The sequence below is a fragment of the Ambystoma mexicanum genome, chromosome 11 (genome assembly GCF_040938575.1).
Source record: "Ambystoma mexicanum isolate Mex_15411 chromosome 11, UKY_AmexF1_1, whole genome shotgun sequence".
Taxonomy (NCBI): Eukaryota; Metazoa; Chordata; class Amphibia; order Caudata; family Ambystomatidae; genus Ambystoma; species Ambystoma mexicanum.
In genome coordinates, this window is record NC_090934.1 from 1,175,974,395 (window position 1) to 1,175,996,544 (window position 22,150).

General features: G+C 44.6%; 1 protein-coding gene across 4 annotated transcripts in view; it reads left to right on the top strand.

Annotated features, from left to right (window-relative positions):
• VPS13C (vacuolar protein sorting 13 homolog C) overlaps window positions 1-22,150 on the top strand; it is a 5,236,720-nt gene that overhangs the window by 3,285,968 nt on the left and 1,928,602 nt on the right. For all 4 annotated transcript variants that reach the window (XM_069624493.1, XM_069624490.1, XM_069624491.1 and 1 more), the window contains one exon: window positions 16,852-17,007. In XM_069624493.1, the coding sequence (XP_069480594.1) occupies window positions 16,852-17,007 (156 nt within the window). The remainder of the gene's footprint in view (window positions 1-16,851; window positions 17,008-22,150) is intronic.

The following is a 22,150-nucleotide window of genomic DNA, read 5'->3' on the forward strand; positions in this document are numbered from 1 at the left end:
CACTGGATGGTGAGACTCTGTATCCCTCTGTTCCCTGTAACACCTTTACCCCATCCTACCCGATGGGATATTTAGAAACGCAACACCCCCCATTCCCCCTTTTACTACACAAACACTTTTACACGTCCAACCCGCTCTGGGAGAAAATAGACTCACACCTGAGCCGTATACATGACATGTCCCAATACTATGTACTATGGTTAGGCGAGGTCAGGCAATTATCGACAATCACTCACACGTGACTTCCATTACACTTCCATACATGGATAAAAGGCGAAGCACAAGAGCACACTCTGAGCAAGGCAAAACACACAAAGGTATTGCAGTTTCAAGTCGGCAGCTGAACGATGGGAGAAAGACAGCCAGGCACACGAGGTTCGTGAGAGGGGCAACACCCTTGACCTTTTTGGCAGGAAGCCGTTACTTTAAAAAAAAGTGTATTTATTAATTGTGTGTCACGTCACTGCTACAACACATATACAATAGTAGACCAATGTACAACAAAGAGGAGTATTTGCATTACACAGTATAATTCTCACATTTTACAACTCCAAATTAAGATCTCGGGGGGGCTATCTTTATCCGAAAGCATATCACACAGGTATATTCTGAACAAAGTCCATATGTCTTTCGGTTGATTTGTTCTAGGTAGTGTCATCACATATTGTTCCTCACATTCTTTCACATATGTAAGTTCTTTAAGAAAGTGGTCTATGCGTGGCGCATGCAGGCTTTTCCAATTTTGAAGTATACATTTCTTTGCTACTGCACAAGTTACATTAAACAGCCTCCTAGTCACCTCCGCCATTTTCCCTATATCCCCAAACAGATATTTCTGGGGTGTGAGGTCAGCCGGAATCTGCGTTATTTCCTCAAGTATCTCGGCCACCTCTCTCCAGAACCCAGCGATCAACGGACAAGCCCAGTTCATATGGAATGAATCAGCCAATGGATTCCCACATTTCTGACATCCCCAGAACCAGTATCTGTGAATTTGGCCACTTTGGCTGGTGTGTAATTTATTCAACACTTTGAACTGAATTAAATGGAGACCTGCGTTCATTTCTAGACAACAAACAATATTTCTTCCGTTTCTCATCATCGATTGTAACCCCCATGTCGGCCTCCCAGGTGGCTTTAACCGTATTCAATGATGGTGTATGCGATTGTATTATAGCATATAATTTAGAAACACCCGTTCCGGATTGTGAGTGTAGGGATTGAAAGCATTCATGTGAAGCTAGTTCATCTGGAAACGGTGGCAATTTCACTCTGAATGCTGCCTTCATACGATGATACTGCAGCGTTGCAAGCTGTCCTCCTCCCACTGTGGCTGCAAAGTCTTCCGGGGTGATGAATTTCCCATTTGGGAACATGTACCGCATCTTTATTTCACAATTAGGATCCTATGTCTTTTGTATATCCTTATCAAATGTTGGCTTGATAATGGGGAAATTCCATAGAGGGGCTTCCGAGTCATAGGATGTTTCTATTTTTAATCTTTTACCCACGGACCGTTGTGCTAACAGGGTCAAATTTACATGTGTCTCTGTGTTGCACTGTAAATACTATAGAGCGTAGGTTGATTGGACGTACAGAATGGCACTCTATTGGGATGTGTGGTGCAGTATCTAATGGGTCCTGCCAATACTTGGAGTATTGCGCTTGTGCTGCCAGATAATACAGCTCAAAATCTGGTGCTGCCATGCCTCCAGTTTCATATGGTTCAATCAATTTCTCCCACTTCATCCTGGACGCACCCCCACCCCATATGAACTCTGTTGCCATGGATCGTAGGTTGTCAAAAAATGGTCTGCCTAGCCAAATCGGGACATTACTAAACATGTACAAAAACTTAGGAAGAACCACCATTTTGAGGACTGCCACGCGTCCGATCAGTGAAATGGGGAGTTTGGCCCATAGTTGAAGTGTGCCTTTGATTGTATGTGGAAGTTGTTCACAGTTATCAACATATAGGGACATTCTATCTTTGGACACAAGGACCCCCAAATATTTTATGTTTGTAGGCGACCACCGGAGACCACAAGTGTTGGTTGAGCAGTTGGTAGCAGATGTTAATGGGAAGATTTCTGATTTAGAACTATTTATTTTGTAGTATTCTGCAAACTCATGCATGACTTCCAGTACAGGGCCAAGATTGTCTTCAAGCTCACGGATGTACAACAGTGTGTCATCCGCATATAAAGATATGGATTGAGTAATCCCGGCCATTCTAATCCCTCTCTGTTTCTGCCTCTGTCTCACAGCTGCAGCTACTGGCTCTATCGTTAAGTCAAACAGGATGGGGAAGAACAGGCATCCCTGCCTTGTACCCCTACCCAATACGAAAGTGTTGGAGACCGTGTGGTTGGTGAGAACCCTAGCCCCAGGATCAGTATACAGTAATTTGATACACTTAATAAAATATGGACCTATTCCGAACCTCTCAAGGACCGCAAATAAATATGACCAGGACACAGAGTCGAAAGCCTTTTCGGCATCTAGTGATATCACTGCGGCCCGTGCCTCAGGCTTGATCTGTGCCATGACTCCAGATAATCTTCCTAGGTTCAGTGCAATGGATCTCGTTAGGATAAAGCCACACTGGTCCGGATGGATTAGTTTGGCCATATTGGGGAGTAGTCTGGTGGAAAATACTTGAGCATATATTTTCGCATCGGAATTATTTCATGGGGTGGGCGTCTTGGTTTCAGTAGCACTGTAATGATAGCTTCCCTCATTGACTCTGGCAGAGTTCTTCGTATCATCGATTCCTCCCACACAAGTAGTAATATCAGGGCGAGTTCAGTGCAGTACTCTTTATATAATTCTGCGCCCAATCCATCCGATCCTGGAGCCCTTCCGGACGTTAGAGATTTAATCGCTTCTGTAATTTCCTCGCATGTTATCGGCTGGTCCAGGGCGAGAGCATTTTCTAACGGGAGTGCCGGGAGTGTAACTCCGTCTAAATAGTTTCTAATTTCCACATCGGAGCGGATGTCATGGTTTGCATAGAGCTCTGAGTACAATTTTGTGAATTCCTGATTGATACCCTCTTCACTATTTATGACCTCGCCGTTCCCTGCCATAATACTGGAGATTGGTATATGGTACCGTTCACTTTTCAAAAGATTTGCTAGGGAGCGACCTGCCTTATTACCTTCACTGTATCTACGCACTCTGATAGGTGTTGTCATATACTGTAATTCCCTAGCTGCCAGCTCATTAAATCTCTGCAATAGGTCATTTATCTCAGCGAGGGTTCCCTTTTCATGGGGTTCACTGTATTGCCATTCCAGGTCTCTCAGGTGTTTCTCTACTTCTGCCAATTCTGATCTGACCGTTTTCAAAAGTCTGTTTGTGTTAGACATTATAGCCCCTCTTACCCAGACTTTAAATGTTTCCCAGAGTGTTGCATATTTGTCTACAGATCTTCAATCTCTGTGTGAAGTGATTCTGTGACATTTGGATCTTTTAGGATGTCAGGCAGCATCCTCCAACTTCTAACAGTTGGTTTGACGTTTCGTAATGTTACCTAAAGGGAGATTGGGGAATGATCCGACAGGGTGCGCGGGTGTATTTCACAGACATCCAACGCGTTGGCAAGGTGAGATGAGATAAGCCTATAGTCGATTCGGGATTCCGTGTCATGTACCGAGGAATAAAACGAGTATCGTCTCTCCAGTGGGTGTAGCGCCCTCCAACCGTCTGTGAGGGATAACTGCACCAAAACTTGATGTAGAACAGTTGCCATCCTGGTAAGACCCCTGTGTTTATCAGAGGATCGATCTAGGGAGACGTTACGTGTAGTATTGAAATTTCCTCCCCATAGTATACAGGCATTGTCCACCAGGCCCATCTCATTTGTGGCTTTTATATAGAAATTGGGGGTCATCTATATTTGGCCCATATGTGTTAACAAGAACCATTTCTTCACTCGCCACCCTACCACACCCAATAACATATCGGCCCTGTGGATCTATTTTGCTTTTCAGCTAGTTGAAACCCAGTGAGGGGTCTATTAACCTGAGCACCCCTCTGTTTTGTGTTGGGTATTCTGTGTGGTATCTCTGTTTTTCCTATTGCTGAAAGAACCCAGTATTGACGTTGTGTAGTGCGTGCGTTTCTTGCAGCATAACAATATGAGGGAGGTGTCTAGCAATATACGCTCCAACCTTTCGGGATTTGGACTGGTTATTGAGCCCATGGACATTCCAAGTAAGGAGTTTAAGCTTCAGTCCCTGGGGAGATGTATTGTTGTGTGCCATTTATTTATCATTAGATAATCTACAATTGTTACCATCTTTGTCAGTCTGAAGTCGCATGCAGCAGCCAGACCACACATTTTAACCAACTTAACTTCAACAACTAATGCCGTAAATAGCATCGCAGGGTTCCCAACCTCCCTCCAGGAACATCAATACCAACTTGCAAACTTTTCCTTCCCCTCCCTGCTCCCGCATCAACCCTCTCGACTAGATGATGAACCCCATCAAACATTTGGTTTCTTCCTGAGGTGTGCATGTTGCGGCTACCGCCATCAGGAGTCCGTCCACTATCCTGTATTCAGTAAAATCGTGTGGAACACCACTATTATTGAACTTCTACAAAACACTTCAAAGGATATCAGAGTAGCCAGTGTTCAGTCCGCTGGGTCTCGTCTGTCATCTCCTGGTTGAGGTCGCAGGTTCTGGTCACCCCCACGGTCTCAGGGAGGTAAAGGGATGTGTGCTTCAACATATGCCATTGCCGCTGCCTCTGCCGGAGTCTCAAAAAAATGTGCCCTGCCACTGTGCTGTAGTTTCATTTTAGCTGGGAAGATGAGTGCATAAGGGATTTGGCGGATGCAGAGCTGTCTCTTGACCTGTTATCCAACAATATTGTGTTATGAAATGGAACTTAACTCTTCACAATATTGTGAATTGAATGTAAATTGCCCCTGTGACACTTTCAGCACAGGCTGTGCTTTACATTTATTTATGATTTTGCCTGATTCAGTTGATGACATTCTTGCACAGGTTGTATTATAAATTCATGTATGACTCTTTTTCACTGTTTATTGTTCACTTATTGTTCACTCTCGACACATGCATTTTCTGAATTCAAGAGTGCTTGACCCTTTTTTGTTTTTTTACTCTGTAAATCAGAATAAATTGAGAAACACTAGGTTCTTCTCTTCTTCATATTTATCTACTTCTTTTGATTACAATTCAGTTCCCGAGGGAATCCAAGTAAGGATATCTGTGATACCAAATGAAAGTATCTACTGGATTAAATCCTTGTTTTATGTTAGAATCATTCTCTACAACTTTTTGGATCCATACGTTTTTTTTCTGTCTCTTGACATTCTCATAAGGTCTTGAGGCAAAGTCGGGATAGATGTGTATATTGTTTTCTTCATGGCGTAGCGTTCCTTTCTCCCTGGCCAGTCGAAGGATTGTGTCTCTGTCCATGTAGTTAAGGAGAGATGCAATTATTGTACAGAGTGATGCTGCAGGGCATGGGACAGGGGCTAGAGTACAGTGGGCTTTTTCCACCAGGAAATGATCTGACAGTTGTTCCGTACCAAATAGTGTCTTCAAAAGGTTCTCCACGTGTCGTTACATTGGCCCTTCGCAGACATTTTCTGAGACTCCAACTATTCGGACGTTATTTTTTCCGGATCTCGATTCCAGGTCTTCAGATTTACCTTGTAGTTTAGACATTTCTCCTTTGAGCTTTGCGATTTCCCGGTCGTGTCTAGAGACTGTGTCTTCGTTGGTACTTTTGCGATTCTCTGCTTCGTTGAGGCGGGCACTCTTTATCTACCCTCGTTTTAAGGGAGCATATAGTGGCTACTATGTCATCAAGTTTTACATTTACTGCCAAGAAGCCACTTTGCATTGTAGCCAACAGCCGGTCATCTCTGTCTGTCTCGGATGTAGTGGCATCGGGGTCAGGAGGAGTTGGTGTCATTGTCGCCGAAATCTGGGGTTGGGAGTTCGTGAAGGAGTCCATCGGGCCCTTTTTCCTGGCACCAGCTCCTCTCGACATTTCCAGCTAGCAGGCTCCTGTTCGTTTCAGGCGTGGGGGGCGAGTAGAGTCCACCGTGGAGGAAGGGTGGTGTAGATAGACAGCGCGCTGCCCCCAGCTGTTGCTGCATTTGTTCAAAGGTGTGAACAGAGCAAAAGGAGATGCTGACCCACTGGGTCCCTTCTCGGAGATGTATTTGGGGTGGCGGCACCAGTGCCCCCCCCGCACCAGCTTGCTGTTCAGTCACAAGTCCCTAAGGAGTTACTCTGAGGGTTGCCCTTGCCGTAAGGGTTGTATGTGACTATGCAGGGTCTCCCCCCACAGTCTGCTCTGTGCATCCACCTGAGTTTGCACCCGGCTGTGGGTTAGGGATCAGCACTGATGCTTGTGATTTTGCAATACCAAAAGTGTTCTGATTTTTGACTACGTAGGCGCAGGATCTTCGCCGTCAGTTCTGGATTCATGACCTTGTGAAGTTCCAGGTTCAATTTCCGCCACACAAAGTCGGGTGACCTCACTCTTCGCTCCTTCTATGGTTTCATCTCTACAGAGGTGGGCTTTTTTGTCTTCACACACATAAATAGCAGGATCAGATATTATCCCGTAGCGATCAATGATTTAATGTGGCATGCGATTCCCAATACGCAGCAACCGCCGTGTATCATCCTCTCCTGCTGTGGATTATATTGTACAATCTTGGCCACTGCGGCTCTGCAGGGAGAAAGGGGGCTCAGTCAGTTCTCAAGCTTGGACCCTCAGCGCACCCAACGAAATCGCTGTGCTCAAGGGCGCACTGGAGTTGTCTCCCGGCCCAGTAGCCACTCCCCAATGGTCTCTGATTTACTTGTAGTTTTTAATGGAGAGGAACAAGAGATAGAGAAACGCGTAATGTCCTTATGGCCACACACCGATGTTACTCGTCTCCTGGTCCGTCACATAAATGCTGCTCGTGCCACGGACTAAATAGTACACAAATTCACGGTTATTCCCAATGTCATAGATCGATCACCTCAATAGTCTTCTGAAATGGCGTTACTGCAACCGTTAAACAGATCATGCTTACCGGCCCTCTCTGCCGATAGATTGCTTCCTCCCACGTATTACAGCAATTGGTGTTGTGCTTCGTTGCCGCCAGGCTCGCTCCGCTGAGATCGGGGGAGCGGGCCTCCAAGGCGACCCTCTGTGTGCTCTGTTGAGGCATTTACTGTGTTTTCGTGTTCCCCCTCAGTTCGTTCACTGTGTGTCCATAGGTGGATACATCCCCGTCTGCGGCTCGCTCTTCTGGGCCCTCAGCAACAGCCGCCACGGGGGAGGGGGATGGCGGAGGCTTATCTGGTCGGGGTAGGGGTCGTAGGCGGCAGCGTTCCCTCTTCGATGAAGTGCCTCGTTCCCGGTTCGTAGGGCAGGCCGGTGCACTGGTGTTAGCTGCTCCAAGCGGGTCTGTTCTGTAGCCAGGCAGTCAGGCACGCGGCTCCTCCTGTCAGTCCTTCGGCAGTCCTCTCTTCAGTGCCCCACCGAGCGAGACAGTGAATGCCAGGCAATGTTTTAGTCGGCCCCGTCCACTGATCACTGCAAGCGAGGCTCACTCTCGGCTGGTCAGGAGAGTAGACAACAGCGTACGCAGGAGCCTGCACCTCCAAAACGGGGGGATGCTCCTCCCACTCCACGTCAATCCGCTGTGTGGCGCAGTCCTCTCATGGTGCTATGAGCCGGCTTGCAGCAGGCGACTCCTCCCGCTTCCAATAAATGTGGCTGTAACTTCACACATCCGTTAAGGTTTTCCCTCGGAATTGCTCCCAGTGTTCTATTGATACTGAGACACCAGCGGCTCAGAGTTTTCCGTGTGTAAAGTGGCTCCTACAAGGATACATTTATATAAGGATTTATGAGGGATCGGAGCTCCTGGATCAGGCGGCCATCTTCGTTGCGCGCAACAGCGCCCCCTTAGGAAGCCGTTACTTTTAAGAATCTTCAAAGCAGAAAACGTAAACCAGGAAACGGAGAATCCTGCTGTGTGTGTCGGCGATACCGAGGGTCCTCCCGCGTCACTGACCAAGGCGGGGACGAGCAGCAGACGCAGTGGTATCGTCCTTGACTCCAAGATCAAAGAAGCGACAGAGAACACAGCCGGTGAGTTGGGAGATCAATGCCAGACCGGTCTGTGTTGAAGTCAAGGTTGCAAGCGGCAACATTGTAAAGCGAGCACTGGAACGTACCTTGTTAAATGCATGTGATGAAAGACGCGAGTGAAGCTAAATTGCTGGTGAATATTTGAACATTAGAAGGGAAGATATGAAACCATTGACTGAGTGGTCCGGCACTGTGAATGTGCTCAGTCAAAGGCCTCTATACGGAATCCTGACAAAAGAAATGAAAGTAGAATATTGATGTGAAGTGTAAATTGTTTGAAGTGCATAGAAGAGGTCCTGCAGCATTTTAAGCAAAACCCATCGCACATTCGAAAGTCTTCGATTTCGGTATCAAAAGGGACCTGAGCCCGGACAAGGAGGATCCATGGTCTGAGCCCGAACGAGGGAGACCAAGTTGTGAACATTGTAGAAAAGGGGTCTGTACCCGGATGAGGGGGACCTGTGATCCCAGCCCGAAAGAGGGAGACCAGTCTTGAACTGGTGAAAGTGAAAACCCTGACGAAGGAAAGGAACTTTTGTGTTTTGTTTGTTACGTCAGGCCCTCTGCAATAAGAGACTTTCATTGCGAGAGAGACTTTGGCAGAAGGCCCTGATGCCCATGTGTTGAACTATTACCTCATGGACGAAAAGCCAGAGTGTGTGCGAAGCACACCTGTGCCTCCTTGCCCTGTGCTGAAAACGTGGGGAAGGGAAGCCTACTGCTTGCTATCCCACACCATTTTGTATTTAGAAGTGTAAGGACTGGCAATAGGTTTATTAGTAAAGGCTGTTTTATTTTGACAGACTCGTTATTATTATTTGACGGTTGTAGCTTGCTCCCATCTTTAGATTTAGGTTTAGATAGGCATTCTACCAACCCATTGAAGTTCAATAAATGCCCTTGAACTTTGATCACTTGTGCCTGTCTTCACTGTTTAATACCATGCCTTCCTTACACTTGGCAAACACCATTCCTGTACTCTCTCAAGGCTGTATGACCGCCTTACTGCGCCTTAAACCCCCTCCTAATTTATAAAATACAAAGACTGGAGAATCAACATTACTTGTGAACAATGGGATTTATGGAGGGCTTTCACTCAACACTTCTCCTCTTTTACTTGTGTCTCCCATGGTGGATATTTCCCAAACCAAAAAAACCCTGTAATCTCTGGATCTTATGTCATCAATGGACCCCATTTCACACTAATATTTAACCCTTTTCTGACCATGTAAAACCATTTGATTAGTCTCTGTTCTGCTTTTAGTAGCAGCGCCCGATCTCCATTGCCTCCATCTTGTTTCTGTTTCACTTGGAGTATGACAAACCAAAATGTTTCCTCTGCAGTATGTTGCTTAAGAACAAAGTGGCCGACTAGTGCTTTGTCCCGAACCTAATTTCTCACCACGAGCAGTGTTTGCATATGCGTTACCGAATCTCCCTTTTGGTTTTCCCTACGTAGAGGACATTGTATGGGCATTTAGTCTCATACACCACGTTTTTGCTTTTGCAATTAGAAAACTGCATTAGTTTCATCATGGTGCCATTCATCTCAATCACTTTGATTTCTTTTGTTAAAATGCAAGCAGAACAATTGCCACATTTTTAATGTCCTCTTACTAGGGGAAGCCCCCATAATGTCCCTGTGCTGGTCGCGTTTCTAAGTTTCATCTATTGCACTCATGCTCATTTCTGCTGAATATGTTTGCTTCTCTTAAAGGCAAATAAAGGTTTGGCAATCTCAAAATCTGCTGAACACACCAGGTGACAGTTTTACTGGCTCTCTTTCATGATTATATTGCTGAGAGGACTGAATGTCATCAGGGAGACAATCCTGTGTCTGTTTTTACAGGCATATTTCTTGGTCGGTGTTAGACGCTCTCTTCTTACACCGTCTGATGATCTTTTTCAGGTAACCCTGTTTGTTTAAGTTCTGTTCACAGATTTGTGCCTCTTGTACTAAATCACTTTTCTAGAGAATTTACTCCTAATTCCTAAAATTGCCCATATGTCAGGTTGTCTCTCATGGCCTTAGGATGGAAACTTTCATGCAACACACTGTTTTTGTCCCTTGGTTTCTTTTTTAGCGAGGTTATCAATCTTCCTTCTACTTTTTTAATCCAAATATCTAGGAAATCAATTTCCTTTATACTTAGTATTTTGATAAATTTGAGGTTTACATCTCTGTTGTCCAACCACTCTAGGAATTCCTCAAGTTCTTATTTGGATCCTCTCCAAATAGTGAAAATGTAACTTGGGGATAACCTTAGAATTAGAAGAGAAGAACAATACCCTTTCATGTGCTAAGATGGTTGCTGGGACCCCTTTTCGGACTGTAAATTCTTATAATGTTGGAGTCTGAGCCATATGGGTAGTTAAGTATACAAATGTGAGGAGTCGCACACGACCACACATTTTATAACGATGCATTAAGAACTCAAAATTGTGGATATATTGTACACATTAGTGGCACATTACCCTTGGGTAAGCGACACACAAACATTGCAGATACAAAGACAACTTTCCATTTCAGGGTGACATCCACATTCAGGCGCAGCAATCAATACTCTGATACCTACTGGACATGCCTTAAGCTTCCAGTGTTGGGAATATTTGGACAGATAATGACAGAATTCAGCCCATATGTCCTTGGATCTGGATGTTGTAGGGTAATGTTCCAACGTACATTCCTCACAATTCTGCACTCATACAAGTTCAATCAGCCATACCTTGGCTGAGGTGGGATTCTTGTCCTTCCACTTTTGGAGTATACATCTTTTAGCAATCATACACCCCATATTTACAAATGCCCTAAAATGCTTGACCGGGAAGCTAGGCAAGGCGCAATCCTATTTTGTGTAATTTATCGTGATCCCTGATTATTCACCCAGCCGCGTTAAGTCACGGGTGATAGGATATAGATTCTCCTGCGGATTCCTTATATAGAGCAGAACGTCATCTGCATATAGCGAAATTATTTCCAGAGGGCCCCTAAGGCGTATACCTAAGGCGTCCATATCGAATGCCTCTGGGCATCAATCGTCACAGCTACTGCCTCGATTTCTGGATTCACCCTGGCAATGACATTAAACAAACGTCGGATGTTAAGGGATATAAAAAAAAAGGTCAATGCGCGAGGCCATGTCGTGTACTGAGGAATAGAAAGTATATTCCCGGGAGAGCGAGTGTAGTAAGCGTCAGATGTCCCTTAGAGCCAGCGAGTCTATGTAATTCGACAAATGACACGATGCCCTAGACCGAGGTCTAGCGGCTGCACCAGTTCTGTACAACCCTTGGTCCAGTATCAAGTTCATATCACCTCCCCAGAGGATAGGGACTCCAATGCAAGTGGACAATATTGCGGCTACTGCGTTAAAATAGTCTGGGGAGTCAATGTTTGGTCCATATGCATTTACAAGCAAAAGCTCAATTCCCTCAATAATACCAAAGACAATCACGTACCGCCCCTCAGGGTCAATGTAAATCTTTTTCTCTGTAAATTTCAGTGATTTGTGGATGAGTCATCACTCCCCGTGACTGAGTCGAGTAAGAGGTGAAGTATCTATTCCCCTCCTGGAGGACACAATTCCGTGACAGACACTCAACGTAGCATGTGTTTCCTGAAGGAGGGTATTATGTTTGTGTCTGTTCACGTATGCCAAGATTTTCCTTGATTTGGTGAAATTCCCCAGCACCCTGACATTCCAATTCATACCATTGATCCACATTGCGTTACAACACTCCTATACTTGTATGTTCGGTTTTCCCAGTCTACACCCTTAGCGCTCTTGTAGCCCTCGCCCACTAATTTCCTGTGCCAGTCTACCAAGACATTTTAATAACTTTCAACCAGCCCATCCCCAACTTCTTGTTCCTATGCTAACCTTAAACTGCTTCCCACCCTCACTGCCACGCCCCAACCTGCAGTGTACTGTGACCCTCCCCACCCATCCCGATTAAATACCCCACCCCTACAAGTTAAACATTAACACCAACAAATACCAAACAAATGCCATGGGGGCTTACTGTTGCCGTTGTGGTAACAATTTAAAATTCGACTGAGCCATGTATATATTGATGTGGCAATAATCCTTCAAGAAAAGGTACTATACTCTCATGAGTCTTGCAGAGACGACAGTTGTTATGTGGGAAAGAGTCAGTCAGCCCGGCAACTGATCCACTGAAGCTTCATTGCTTGAACCGGTAGGTGGAATCTTGGCCTCAATAAAATTTACTGTCTCCTCCGGAATGGTGAATAAATATAGCTTCCCCTGAAACTGAAAGCAAAGTCGAGCTGGGAACAACATTGCATACTGGATGTTTCGTTCCCATAGCATTTTCTTGACCCCCAAGAATTGCTGACGTTCTTGCTGGACTGCCACCAAGAAGTCAGGAAAAATCTGGAAAATTTGGGAGTCCATCAGTAGTTCCTTCTTGTCGCTACCAAGCCTAAGCAATTGGTCTCTGTCCCGCTAGCTCAGGATCTTTGTATTAATAGGCTGGGGGAAGTCGCCAGGTTTTGGTCGTGGGGACAGTGCACGTTAAGCTCACTCTACCACAAAAAAGCTTGACAATTGTGGCTCGTGAAGGAGCTCCTTGAGCAAGCGTGCCACTGCCTGCTCCATGGTTTCAGACAGAGCATCTTCGGGGACCCCCGACTATGCAAACATTATTTCTTTGTGACCGGGATTCCAGGTCATCACATTTACTCTTGACATATCCTCAATCGGCGCCCCCAGCCCCAATCCTTTCCTAAGCCTCAATGATCCGCAAAACCTCCTTCGCCAGTTGTGTATGTATGGAAGTGACGTTTTCAGTAATGTCCTCAAGCTTTTCATATACGGTTGCAAACCCCTTAGTCATTGCCTCTATCATCTGTTGAAGCTCAGTGGGCGGTGTATTTACAGTCTGATCTTGTGCACTCTGAGTCTGAGGCAGAGTTTCTGGTTGGGAAGGGGCAGCTTTGGTAAACTTGTCCATCGACCCCAGTTTTACCCCAGTGCCGGCCCCTCTCGCCATGCCAGGCCGTGATGGGGTTGTGCAGGGTGGGAGGAAAAGCAAGTATCCGGAACTCACACCCAGAATACAACAAATTGCAGGTAGTACCCGGTGAGGCAACACAGGGACAAAACCCCACTTGTTTTGCATCACCTTGCCACTGGCTATAGTTTAACCAGGTTTCCCCCCACAGCACAGGCTGCCCAGCTCCATTAAGGCCAACCAGTATGTCTGCCGACCAGTAGCAATTAAAGGGGGACTGGCACAGCTTGCGAGCGCTGGCTGAGGAAGTCACCAAGGTAACACAGTAGATGTGGCAGGAGTCAGAGTTGTTTGATCAAGGAGGATGGTCCCCTGCATCGACCAGTGCACTCAACACCCAATATAGGTCAATTCACTAACAGGCAGTGGCGCAGCAGCTCAGCCGGCAATTACAGGGAGGGGCTGTGCCTCTCGGGCGGGGCACCTGTCAGCCATTTCCCTGCAGCAGTCCAGGTCCCGGAGAACACCCCCCCCCAAGGCCGCTCACCGCTCAGTGGGCCCCATGCTCCTCTACCTCCGGGGGCGAGGCTGAGTGAGCGCCGGGTCAGTCGTAGTCTCCTCACCCGCTAGGACTGCCAATGTTGGTACCAACACCAGTGCTCCCGCTCTGCTTCCAAGAGTGTTCCAGATGGTGGCACCTCTTATCCGATGGCAGGGGGAGGGGTGAATTAGTGGGGTCCACGCTCGCAGCTCCCACAGCGACCTGAAGTCCCTGATCAGGGAGTGCACCCACCTTGAGGCTTACAGAGGTCATTCAACTGGGTTATTATCTCCCCTTCATTCAGCGTCTTCCAGACCTCTTCCTCATTCCTCAACCTAGCCTCCAGACCTTATCCTTCTGAAGGAGGTCCGTTAACTTCTTAAAGTGTGTGATTCAATGGTAACTGCGCTAGGAACTTGACAAAGGGTGGTACTCAACTTTTCTGGTGCCGAAGGACAACGGAGGCTTGCGCCCAATACTGTATCTGAGGCTGCTAAATTTGTACCTAAAAAATTATCTTGCTGTGGGATCTCCTCAAGTGGATCTCTTTGCTTCCAGTGTGAACAGAAAGTGCAGCTTGTTCTGTCCAGGGAATTTCCACGTCAGGGAGCTTTGGGGGACACATTGACAGTCAAGTGGACATTAAATCTCCGTAGTGCGTTCCTGATGAGCCCTGTCATTCCACTGGTTCTCAGGAGACTGCGCCTGTTGGGACTGCGTCCAGAGAAAGTGGCACCTGGAGTTGGTGGACATGTCCATATGTGTGAATCTGCTCCCCCGTTCGGAAGTGACAGTACTCCATCCAAACCTCAGTAGCTTAACCTTCATGCTTGGCTACTGAGAGACTGAGATATAAGGAGTGGGACTTGTCCGATGACGTCCAGGATGTGCTGCTCTCAGCTCAGAGAGCTGCCACTAAGTCATTTTATGCCAGCAAATTGCATACATGTTTGGCTTGGTGCCAGGAAAGGGATCTGGACACTTTATCCTGTCATTTATCCCCCGTTTTGAATTTTTGCTGTCTTTAGCTCAGTTGGGCCTGCATATCGGCACTGTGTAGGGATACCTTGCATACTACCTCGGTTTTTAAGAAGTCGCCTAAACAAAACTCTTTTTTAACAATCCCTACATTTATGCAGTCCCGATAGGGTTTGTGCAATTTGTTTCCTCCACACCAGTTGGTGGTTCCGGCATGGTATATGAATCTGATTTTAACATTTCTTATGAATGCTGTGTTTGAGTCCCTAAATTGTTGTTCTATTAGACTTTCCTTGTCGCCATCACTATTGCTAGATGGGTATGCAAGCTCCAGGCGTTATCTGTTAAACCTTTCTAATTTGGCTTGATGATATGGCATTTGTAGCGCAATTTCTACGGAGAATGTGGCATTGACGGGGAGACCCTCCTTTATTCTGAAGGTGGTCTTGGATTTCCATCTCACTCAGAAGATCCATCTTCCTACATTTTGTCCTTCACCCCATCCTCCTAAGGTAGAGGAACAGTTCCATCGGCGGGACCCAGTGCTGACTCTCAGCTACTACATCGATCGGACAATGGGCGTTAGGAAAGATGGACTGATTTTTGTTTGTTATGCTGGTGCCCCTGCTGGCAGGACTGTGACTGAACAGGCCCTTTCGAAGTGGATCATTCTCTGCATCTCGGAATGCTATAAACTGGCTGGAAAGAATATGCCTGAACGTCTCAGAGCTTATTCTATCAGAGGAGTGGCTGCCACTTCTGCCCTAAAGAGGGTAGTCCCTGCCTTTGACATCTGCCAAACAGCAGCATGGGCTTCTCTGTGCACGTTTGTGAGACATTACTGTGTGGATACCTTTTCAGAACTGAACAACCGTTCTGACAGGGTGGTCCCCAAAGTTTACTTTTATAGATGTGTCCTTTGCTCTCTTGCAGACCTATGTTCTTCTTCGGGAGTGTATCATAGATGAGGTATCCATTGGTCAAAGGTATCTAATAGAAGAACAAATTACTTACCCCTGAGTAATGTTCTTTCTGGTGTATGTTCCTCCCACAGATTGCTCATCGCCCTCCCAACCTATCCCACCATTGATTCCGTGGCCCCTCAGCATTCAAGCGATATGGAAAATGTGTGGAACTGATTTCAGGGGGCTCATCACCTCGATATATACTGGCCCGATGCATATCCGGCAAGGGGTGCGTAGCAGTGTCGGCAGAGCCAATGCAGAGCCGCGCTGCACCCCTTGGGGCAGAAAAGCTTTCCAAGAACAGCTGTGCTGCACATACAATATCATAATGAGGAATCGTGAGATGAACATACATCAGAAAGAACATTACTAAGAGGTAAGTAATTTGTTCTACCATAACTCTGAACATTTGCTAACAAATTCTAGCCCAAACTACTTTGTTTGGCAGAAAATGTTTTCCAAATTCACACATACAGAATACCAAGTTTTCAAATGTCTTTCGATTTCTCGAGTAGTTGAACAAGTAGTGCTAGGTCAGATCAGGCTATCCTCCAGAATCTGTTTGGTAAGTGTACTTCCTCCTGACAGAGTCCTGCTTGGTATTATCCCACAAGTATGGAGGAAAGCGGGTGGAGTGAAGGAGTATGAAAAGGTTATTCATTGTAGTGACTACTGTACTCCTAGTCCATAGTTGCCTTTCCTTCATGTGACCACCCTCCATCCTGCTAATAAGATATCAGATACTTGCCTGACTGGTGCGTGGAAAAGGGGAACAAACTTGTGTGCGTTTCCAGGACGCAGAGCCAACTTGCATGCGTACTCTGGTTCCATGCATTAATTCAAATTTGATGCACATTTGCTGTGCAAAAGGCTTCATTCGAGCTCTGAGGGGAGGGACATAACGAAGTATGGAGAAAAGGAGTCTATGGTCTGTTGAAATAGTAGTCGCTACAGTAACTTTTTCTATCCCTCCCCATTTGTCTAGCAGATATTTAGGAAGTTGAGGGCACAGACAGCGTCTTGACTGCAACTCAGAATGGTGGTTCTTGCAATTTTATGGTTTGCATTCACGAACCCAGGCAAAATGTGAAGCTGCAGGGTTCAGAATGTGCACCACATTGATAGCGCAAGCCGCTGTTAGTATCAAAATGATCAAATCCTAACATTTTCTTTGTCATACATGCCTCACATTGGAAATTAAATTTTAACCTGTATATCGTAATACAAATGTGTTCTTTTTCTCTGTAGATGAAGAATAATCGCAAACTGGATAGAGCGCTAATTCCAGGAGATGATTTTATTTTTTTGCCTGAACCACAAACTGCTATTAAAATTTCTTCCAAGGATACAATGAATATAACAATATCAAAATGTTCTCTTGCAGTTTTCAGTAATTTGTCAAAGGTAAGAAGATTCCATGAATTAGCTCAAATGTGTTTAGGTGTTTGTTCATTTATAACAGCGAATATTTCAACTGATGAGCATAGTAAAACTATACAAGCAAAAAGCACAAATGGCAAAGTAAAGATTATGCATTGCTGTTGGAGCCCCTCTACTAAGAATGAACATGGATCAAATACCCTGTTCTCTGAAATTTCTTCAACACAAGAAGGGTCTACAACGCATTTCAGCTCACTGCAACCTTCACAGAGGAGAAATAACCATTTGCATATCAGTGTGGTCCAGCACCGAAATGCTAGGCAATTCTCCTTTGAACAAGAGTAGCACCAGCAACCCCAGACACTGGTTGCCTATCATTCCGGTGCTGGACTGGCCTTTTAGGTGGCACCAGACTGATATGCAAATGGTTATTTCTCCTCTGTGAAGGGTGCCGTGAACTAAAACTTGGCTGTAGACCCTCCTGAGTGGAAGAGATTCCATAGAAAGGCTATTTGAGCCATGTTCGTTACCAGTAGAGGAGCTCCCACATCCTTTGTAAAATGTGGCAAATTATAGATATTGTCATTTGTGAAATGCATTACTTGAAGCCTAAGAACCAATTGAAATTAAACATGACAAAGAAAATTATAAAGCAAGGAAATAGATTTGCTGTAAAGAGAAGGGAACACAGTGTTGATGGGGAATGTATAACGCTTATTCATGATATAGCTAAGAGCCCCACATCGGCATCATCAGTAACTTCATAGTATCAGTCACTCTCCCCTTGAGCGACCTTACATAATATGGAACTTGCTGTGAACCACTATGCATATTTTAACAAATGCCCTTTACACATTTGATTGACTTGACAAATAATATAGGTAGTATGTTTGTTTGATTAATGCAATACGAAAAACATATTAACTGCAAAACGTTAAATTGTTAAAAGGCCTTTAAGATGATCTGCTAATCTAATGTCCATACAAAATATAATAACCATGGCACCGAAATCTAGAACTACAACATCTACTTTCCTTAGTGGCAAAGTGTAAAATGTAACTTTAATTTAACTTCAACCCTTAAACTACATCTGCATGTAATCACTCTTGTTACAACAAGACCCTGGAAATTCTGTGATATGTACTTGTGCTAGGTATGCACAAACCATTTCACAGTCTTTCTACCTTCTATGAAACACTCTGAACCGCTCACTGCGTCGACTTCCACCCACATCACTGCTACCACCCAGGCCCGCTCCACCCTGTCCATCACTTTTGTACTGCTCACTCCTACTCCTACCATTGTGTATTCTGCAACTTCATCTCTTCCATCCTTCTCCCCTATGTGCCCGCCACACATGGCCACACTTTGCTTGTTCCACCTCCAACCATCATCTAACACTACATGATCTATACCACTCTGCACCATCGTTCTTGGTTCAAAATGCACTGATTCTCCTTTACTCACTCTACATGATTTCCTGATTCTTGCCACATCCCCCTCCTCTAATCGATTGTCCACTGCACCTCATTTCCTTTGATCATACCTTCTCTTGTACGCCATCTTGTATCTGCGTGCCCTCTCAATTATCGTGCCCTCATCCAAGCTAATCTTTCTTCCTGCTCCCATCCATGGGGGACTCATGTCTGATTTCATGTTTCTTTTCATCATTACAAAAGCGGTGCACCCTGTAGCAGAATGAGGTGTATCCCTGTATGCAACACTCATTCCCTCCAGCGCTCGCTCCCATGGTATCCTAAATGCATATGCCAACTGTAAATTGCCCTTAATCATTTTGTTTACTCTCTCCACACAACCATTCCCTTGTGGATGGTACAATGAGGTCCCAAGGTTCTTTATTCCATGAGCATCCAAAAATATCTTTATCTCTGCAGACACAAACTGCACATCATTGTTGCTCACAATGTATTTGGAAAATCCTTCAACTCACCTCCAACAAAAAATCAAACTACCTCGATGTGTAGTTTACTATCACACATCGATATTCTTGATCCACACTCTCGATGGAACCCATCACATCAATGCCCACGTTCTCCCATACCTCCAACTGTACCACCACTGGCTTCAGCGGTACATGCTCCACCCTCTTGATTTTACCGCTCTCCCCACAGGCATGACAGTCCTTCACTGCCTTTTCCACCATGTCATCCATTCCCGGCCACCAGTACTTTTCTCTTAGTTTCTTTTTCTTTAAGCTGCAGCCCAAATGCCAGCCCAAATGCACCACATGTGCATTTAATACAATTTTTCATGTTAAGAGGGACCTGGGAAGAAAGGGACCGAAGCCTTGTTACCACTCTTTCAGATTTCCCAACGTTTAAAGGAACAAATCACTACTGTGAGAGAGATAGTTCAAGTAAACCTGGCTAAAGTCCAAGAAAATCAAGACCTTTCATGATAATAAGTACTAACTAAATACGTTTTTAGATAGCGCAACACTAACCCTAAGGTCTCAGGGCACTTACAGAGACAGAAACAAGACAAAAAACAGATAGTCTCAGGGTTTAGAAGAGAAGAAAGTCACTAGACATAGCGACTAACAGAGTCCTCAGGGTAGCAGATAGTCCTGTACTATTAAGTAAATTTAGGCATCGAAAAGAAATGTCTTAAGACGTTTTCTAAACAGCTTTAATGTGGTACTTTTGTTTAAGTTAGAGTGGTCTTTTATTCCAGCTTTCTGGATGCCAGGCATCAAAACTTGCTCCACCCAGTTTCCTAAGAACAATGCGTGGTTGGGCCAATAGCATCAGACTGTTAGATCGTAAGGCACGCTTTGGTGTAATCATGAGGATCCAAGACTTCAGGTATTCTGGGGCCTTGCATGAGAGGCATTTAAAGACTATTACTAGTCCTTTGAATTCCAGCCGCTGCTCAACGGGAAGCCATTGTAATTTTTTTTCGATGTTCTGTAATGTGAGTTTGGCAGTTCAAACCAAAAACAGCCCGTACTGCTCCATTCTGAATGGTTTGGAGACACCTGATGTTCCGTTTGGAGGTTCCTATCAAAAGACTATTGCAGTAGTCCAATTTGGTGTTAACTATCGGTGCTGCAATAGATGCTCTATTGACTTCTGACAGATACGGACGTATCTGCCATAAAAGAAGCTGCATGACGACTTAAGATAGGACAAATGTTTCTGAAATGTCAGATGGGCATCAAAGAACACTCCCAGGGTCTTCACATATTCAGATACTAAGATATTGTTGCCATCTATTTCAAACAGGCATCCATGTTTTTTATCCTATGAGGTGTGCTGATAACCAGCAGTTCTGTTTTTTTGTCATTAAGGGCAAGAGAATTTAGAGCCATCCAGTTTTGGATTGCATCATATATTTCATTTATAGTAACCAGATCATCTTTGTAGATCCCAGATAGTTTAACAACTATCTGAGTGTCATCGGCATAATTTGCAAATTGTATGCCCATAGATTTTAATAGGTCGCATAAACATTTGATATATATATTAAACAGTAATGGGGATAGGCATGATCCCTGAGGGACACCACATGTTACAGGAACTTTCAGGGATTTTGACAGTCCCTTAGCAACACAGGCACTCCTAGGACCAAGAAATTATTTAAGCCAGAGAACTGCTTCTGGGGAGCATTGGCCTATCTTTTGAAGTCTTTCCGCTAAAAGTTCATGGTCGACCAAGTCGAACGCAGAGGAAAGATCGAACAAAAGCAGACGAGCAGAATTTCCTTCCTCGATGATATCTGTTATTACTGGCCTTCAGATCTAAAAGTGCCATCTCTTTACCGTGGTTAGGTCTAAAATCAGACTGTCCCTTAGCCAAAATATTATTGGTTTCAACAAAGTTTTGTAGCTGTATATAGGCTGTTTTGGCCAACATTTTAAGCATAAAAGGAACGTTGGTAATGGGGCGGTAATTTTCAGGCATCAGGGGGTCAAGATTATCCTTTTTTAACAATGGGGTGATCCAGGCCTCCTTTATTCCAATAGGAACAGTCGCCTCCTCAAAGGAACGATTGACAAATTCTGTTACCCATGGTATAAGAGTGCTTGTAAAATCCTTAAAAAGTGTGGTGGGAAAGATATCCCCTTTACATGATGTAGGTTTAAGCCCTTCAATGATCACCAAAACCTCTTCCTCTGTCATTTTAGTGAAAGAAAAAGGTTTTATCTCTTGATCTGGTATCCCCAGAAGAGGGGGTAATGATGCTTCGGTTAAACATTGGTATTCAATCTTTTCCCTAATGTGATCTTGGTGAAGTTGAGTCTTCTGATAAAAACTGCATGCATGCCAACCTTCCCAATTTGGGCGGGAGACTCCCGATTTTTTTAATGAAAAATCGGGCTATCTTTTACTGTCTCCCGCCTAAAATAATTAAAACTCCAATGCAATCCTATGGGAAAATACTTTCTCCCGATTGCTGTTGTGAAATCTCCCTCTTATAGCCTGAAGAATGTTGGCATGTCTGAAACTGTCAAGTATGTTCTGACACCAGTCGCCATTTATAGTGAACCTATGTTCAGTGGTGGGCCCTTTAAGTTCATTAAGAACTGCAAAAAGCTCTTTAGATTTTATTGGGGCCTTTTCAATTCTGTCATTAAGTGACAATTGTTTTTCCTCAAGGGTAAGCTGTTTGTACTCTTTAAGTGCTGTTTTATAGGTCAGTAAGGTAGAGGGAGAGGGGTGGTTTCACCACTGTCGTTCACATTTCCTTTTAATTTTCAGAGCAGAGATTATATCAGGAGAAAAACGAAGTTTAAATCTTTTCTCTTTCTTATTTTTCTCCAGTCGGAGGGGAGCAAAGATATCAAAGCTTTGTTTGTAGCGTTCCTAAAGGCAGTGGTAAATTCTTCCAGAGGTAGTTTATTACCTAAAGGTGGTAATAAAGGTTGTATGGTAGATTTAAAAGCATCAACTCTAATGTTTTTTATACGGTATCCTGTCATAGTTTCGAAAAAAAGTTTCGATTGACAAAACTTTTGAAGACAAAGTTTGAAAAAAAAAAATCAAATGCATTTTTTTTAATGTTAAAGGGTTTAGTTTAGTATAATAAGTGTTTAAAAAAAAAACAGGGTTTGGGGGGGACCCCCCATTAAAAAAAAAAACAAAATGCATTCAAAACTTTTTTTTGATGCTTTGTTGTCGAAACTTTTGTATTTCGAAACTTTGAC